Consider the following 6,000-nt stretch of genomic DNA (forward strand, 5'->3'; position numbering starts at 1 on the left):
CCCACACCCACACGTATCCACACGCCTATGTGGACATATACCCCCAACCCCCAATCCACATGTATCAGCGTGCACGCACCCACACACACAGACACACACACACACACACGTCACCACATCCTTTTAGTCCAAAATTATGACATGAATGACGACAAAAAAAAAAAAAATGAGATAAGAATTTCCCATTGATTCCCTGTAACTCACTTTTAAAGTCTGAACACATTTTTATTGGACTTGTTAAAACTTACAAAGGTTTTCTATAAAGCTGTTAAAAAGAGGTTCTTTCTTCTCTTTTTTTTACAGCAAGCTTTGTAAAAGAGCAACTCTAATTCATCAATGTCCGAGGTCAACTGTGCACTTATAATATGAAGACAAATGGCTTTAGACACACAGATAGCATGTAAGAAACAAGGTCCCAAATCAATATGTCTCGGGCAAAAAAGAGAAAATAGGGAGAAAATGAGAGGTCACAGTCATTTCTTGCTCTCTGTGTTTTCCTTTCCTTCTCTTAAAGATTTGTCACTGTTCCACTGGCGCTCACCGCTCGATTCATCAGGGAAACTTAACGATTCACTGTCCGGCAAGGTCACTGCGGACATTACTACACCATTCAGTGCAATATCTAGAGCTCAAAAGGTCTTTATTAGAGCCTCAGGCCCTAAACAGTGAGAAATTGCCCAGTTTAAAACATTTTTAGCACCCGGTATTGGTTGTACAAGATGTGGGAATGCTGTGAACACATAATTTTCAATGATGATTTTTGAAATTTGATGTTTTATAGTATCTTTCAGGGGCCGGAAACAAAATTTATACCAGCCAGTGTCTATCCACCCCACCATGTAATAACAACATTTATTGAATAATGTCTGATATTTCAGACTCAAGTACCCCCCTCCCCTACCCCACAAATATAGATTGCAGTTGCTGGGCCTGGTGTTTGGACCTGGGGGTGAAATCTTCTTGTATTTGCCCATGAAGTTTACTCACTCTCTCCTAAAAAATGGCATCAATCCTGTTCACCCCAGGAAACTGGTATTTTCCTTTCATACATGTCCAGCTGTTGTGACCCAGTTTAGAGGAGGAACCAGGCAGTTCCTCAATGCCTGAGGAAGTTGAAATGCACACATACGCAGTAGAGAAAAAGGGGAAGGCCGTTATTTTCTGACTGGGTAGTCCCCTTGTCCAAAGGGTCTGAATATCATACAGTATTTATGGTCTATGCTCGATCACAGTTTCTGAATCACATAAACAGTGTGCTGTTTGACAGTATGTAATATCATACCAAAGTATCTGCGGCATAAATAAGTTCTCTAGACCAACTAAGCTAGACCAACCAGGGACGAATGTGAATTACAGCTAAGGAAATCCTCAGTTATAGCTAAGCATCACAGCCACTGAGATACAATACGTTTGACATGTTTGTCTCAGCAGCCCAAAGGTTTTACTTTATTTATTTGCACACATTAAAAACAAGCACACAAACAACAGTATTAGAATGCATAGTACAAAATGTCAAAAGATTTAAGTAAGCAATAAATGTGCGGATAAAGTTAGAAACCCAAGATGAGGATAATGTGTGTGAGCGCATATGAGCATGTGTGTGTGTGTGTTTGTTATGTGTGCATGCATGTGCGTGCATGTGTGCGCACATGCGCGTGTGCATCTGTATGTGTATGTGTGTGAGTGTGAATCCCTTCAAGTTTTCATGACAATGCAATTGAAATGCAAAGACACCATGTGAGAAATAGCATGAACAAAATTATCACTTGGGCTGAGATTATAAATCTTTTCCCAAATTCTTGTGCATTTCTGAGAATGTTTTGCACGATTCAGGCTTCTTGCATGCTACTGAGCACGCTTGGCAGAATAGTCATGTGCCTTGCATGTCGCCGAACACACGCTGCATGGCAAGCGCTTCATACGTGCTGCGCAGGCACACTTCCACGGTGGCGATACAGATAAACAAAGCACTCTGCCTTCCTTTGGCTTGAGCCCAAAGCCCAGAGCCGATCCCTCTCTCCACGTCTCTGAAGCGGGGGTGAGACACCGGCGATTGCAGGCGACAGCCTTTGGAAGCAGTAAACAGCTTCCGCCCAGCAGACCTTCAGAACAATGGCACCACAGCTGAATGGACATTTACAACCTGGGCGAGACCACAGAGCTCCAACGCATAAAAAAATCTGTACACAAAGAGTTTTATATGGGGAATAATCCCTTGATAAACCTTGAGTCACTTCCTAAGCTAAACTACACATTGCCTTTCCACCTGTTGAAACTTTGCTTTTGGGAAATTCCTGCAAGCTTGGAAATGCCATGGAACATCTCCATATTTACTAATGTGATTTTTTTTTTTTTTTTGATGAATTATAAATGAGAGTGGCTTCCCTGTACTCATTTGATTGTAATAGCAGATTGATTTTGAATGGTGACAAAGTAAATAATAAGGCGAATAATAGATTATTTACTGTGAGCATTCTGGTTTCATAGCTAAATATGACAACACACTTCAAAAAGTTCTTCATGTTACTCTTTGAACAAATGATATGAAAAGAGACAGAATGGCCACTTGCCCAGTCTCTGCTGTGAAAAGCCTAACATTTTGGCCTAACTAGTACAACATCCAGAATCTACATCAGGGTAGTAGCAAATGAAGTGGTATAGTCCCTTAATTAATTGTGGGAATCCAGTGTCAATTGGCGTCACAAAATGGAGCACACCAGCGGTATGTCAATCTTTAGATCACTGATGAGGTCAGTGATGATTTATGGATCTTCCTTTATGGCACCATAAATCTTACCTCCTACCACTCATTAACCATGAGAACCTTTCAGCCCACACCCACAGCCAATGGCCCACCTGCATGTTTTCAGATCTCACCCTTTAAAAAGGAGGGAGAGAGCGAGAGAAGGGCAGACGAAGAGCGATCTCTCCACAGGAACACTTTCACAGACAGACGAGACCAGACCTCAGTCAAAGACCAAGACCAAGATGAAGACCGTGCTCAGCATCACTTTCCTCGCCCTGGCTGTGAGCCTGCTCTGCGATGCCGTCCAGGTCAAAGTAAGTGTCTCTCAGCTTCCGCTTCAGTTCAGCTCACCTCAAACTGATCAATGTGCGCTGAAACATCATAGAGGCTGCTTCAGTCTGGAGGACAAAAACGCTCATACCGAAAAGACTGTTACCAAAAAAGTAATAAACTGTCACACGCATAGGCATTTTGGTGGTGGCATTTCCACATGTCCGTTTATCGAAATTGTAGGTGGATAAGTAGTTCAGTCTAAGTGGTTTGGTTAGTGGCAGTCCCTGGCTCTGTGAGCAGTGTATTGGGGGGATCACAAAAAACCATCTGCGCAGACGTAAAATAACTGCGCAGACATGACCCACACATCTCTCCCTTTGCTTTACCTCTGTGTGGGGTGCAATTTTTTTACACTTCTGCCTTCTGTGCTGAAGAATGGTCAGTGCAAAAATCTGCTCTGGTAGAGTGCTTTTAAATCTGACAGAGTGGCGGTGGCCCCTAGTGGACACTTTCAAAGTTAACTTAACGCTGAAAATGGTCTTTTCTCTGTCAACAGGAAAGAGAGTTCACATTCTCACTTGAGTCTGTGAAACAGCTTAAGGACCTGATGGACAGCGACCTGGCGGGAAAGGAGAGCCCTCGCCTGGCCAAGACCAGTACTGCAATCGTGTGCAATGACCCTGACTTACCTGAGGAGTTCCTGCCCTTGTGTCAGAGCGAAGGAGCTGGCATGTCCCTCGCCAGGCTGGGTGAGTGAGGAGGGGGCAGGTGGGGGCGGGGGGGGGGGGGGGGGGGGGGTGGAACATGCAATGAAGTTGCACAATGTTTTCCATCTGCAAAACAGTGTGATCAAGATTAACAACTTAATTGTCCCAAGGACATTTTGGCTGTGGACATTCAACTGCATGCAGTTGCCCAAAGTCAATGAGTTAGAAAATGACGAAATTAGTTATAAAAAATGAAATAAGCCAAACATTTAATTAAACAGTAACCATTATCAACACATTTGCAGGGCAATTCATGGTATTCCGGCTGTTGTTTACATTTTATCTTAGAATTTCAAAAAGCACCGAAAGTTCAAAGACCAAATGTAGATAATTATTGCTAATTATAAATGATCAATTATTTAGGGCAAGTAAAGTTATATAAGTTATATAGTCATGGTTATTTGCTAGTGGACACTCTTGCTTGGTGAAATCTCTAGTTATACATTATGTTCATTTATATGGCTATGTGCCTGCACTGAGATAATAACATCGGTAGTTATACATTATGTACATTTATACAGCTGTGTACCAGCTTTGAGATAACAAATGTTAATTGAGCATGTAACCTCCAAACCTTTTGGTTTGTAACCCGTTAATGAATAATTATTGCACGCTGCTGTGGAATAACCCAGGTGCGTTGCTTTGTAAAGGGAAGGTTTCATTAAATGAGCAATTTTTTTCTGTTTGTTTTCACAGCATTTATTGGCAACAACTACGATGAATGTGAGATCTGCATGTTTGCTGCCTGCACCGGTTGCTAAACCAAGGACCAGCAAGGATCGGCAGGCAGATCTCGAGTGATTTCTGCATTTCTGTATTCTCTCAGTTACATTTCGTTTCTGTCTTACTTGTTATTAAGACCGCACAATTCCTCCTCAAGTTCACTATATGGAAAAAGGCAGCTGGTGGCAGAGGGAAAATATGATATCTTCAATCTTTCTAAATAGGCTAAATGAAATAACAATGCATTAAATAATAACAGAAAATATGCGTACTACTACCACTATTACGGCTAATAATAATATAATGAATAATAATGGATTTGCCTATTTCATTTTGTTTTGCTGTGTATCAAGGATATTTTCACATTATATCATGTGAACAACTACGTTGAAACTCATCCTGTCACTTTGGCTTCAAAGCTTGCTATTTAACCGCAAAAAGTTTTTATTGTTATTATTTTATTATATTTTCATTATGTTTATCCTTGTTATGTTACTGGTTCAGTTTAAGCCTTTTACTTATTTAACAGAGTGACCTTTTTATAAGAATGTTTTTGTTGTTGAGCTATACTTACATACGTATTCATTTTGGAGGTGTTTTTTTTTTCCATTCATAAAAACTGAATAAAAGTTTTTCATTCTTCATTGCTTGTATGGCTTGTGTTCCCTCACAATTCCAATTAGACTGCAACCTTAATGGACTCATCTTAACTGACTAGAAAAATAGTGTTATTTAAAAAAGTGATATGATGGTTATAGTTACTTATTAACCACTTCATAATAATTAATAGCAGGTTAGTAGTAGCAATAAATGTAGTAGATAGTGATGGTAGTAGAACTGCAGATTGCAGTACGGAAGGAAATAGTATTTCCTTTTTTGATACATTTTTTAACATGCCCAATTCCCATCCTAATTTGGAATGGCCAACAGGCAGCAACCACCGTTATATTCATGCTCAAACCCCTACTGATTCAGGAGAGTGTAGGCACCCACGATTCTCTGAAAAATGTGGCGTCTCCAGTTTTGTCGCACTGCAGACTAGAGCTAAGCTCACACAGAGTTAAGTCAGAAGAAGACCTTTCAGTTGTGGCTTTATCGCATAGCCCACGGCTGCCCAGTCGCCCAGTAGAAGTCACTAGATAAACAACGAAATGCGGACCCGTAACCGACGGAACCCTCTCGTACTCTGAGTGACACAATCGCCAATTGGGGCGGCAGTGTAGTATAATGGGTAAGGAGCTGGTCTTGTAACCTAATTCCCAATTCCCAGGTAGGACACTGCTGTTGTACCCTTGAGCAAGGTACTTAACGTGGATTGCTTCAGTATATATCCAGCTGTATAAATGGATGTAATGTAAATTCTATGTTAAAAGTTGTGTAAGTCGCTCTGGATAAGAGCATCTGCTAATTGGCTGTAATGTAACTGGGCATTGCCCAATGGAGCTACCCGCCACAGTGGGCACTGGCACATAACTGAATGAGCCACCCAGG

General features: G+C 41.2%; 1 protein-coding gene across 1 annotated transcript; it reads left to right on the top strand.

The window, feature by feature from the left end:
- The first annotated feature begins 2,879 nt into the window (after nt 1-2,879).
- LOC118208414 (guanylin-like) lies at nt 2,880-5,151 on the top strand. Its single transcript, XM_035383069.1, has 3 exons — nt 2,880-3,060; nt 3,576-3,768; nt 4,483-5,151. Exons 1-3 carry the CDS (start codon nt 2,989-2,991, stop codon nt 4,545-4,547), a joined length of 330 nt encoding a protein of 109 aa, XP_035238960.1. The 5' UTR covers nt 2,880-2,988; the 3' UTR covers nt 4,548-5,151.
- Nucleotides 5,152-6,000: the final 849 nt, after the last annotated feature.

Source organism: Anguilla anguilla, chromosome 11 (assembly GCF_013347855.1).
Source record: "Anguilla anguilla isolate fAngAng1 chromosome 11, fAngAng1.pri, whole genome shotgun sequence".
NCBI classification, from domain to species: Eukaryota; Metazoa; Chordata; class Actinopteri; order Anguilliformes; family Anguillidae; genus Anguilla; species Anguilla anguilla.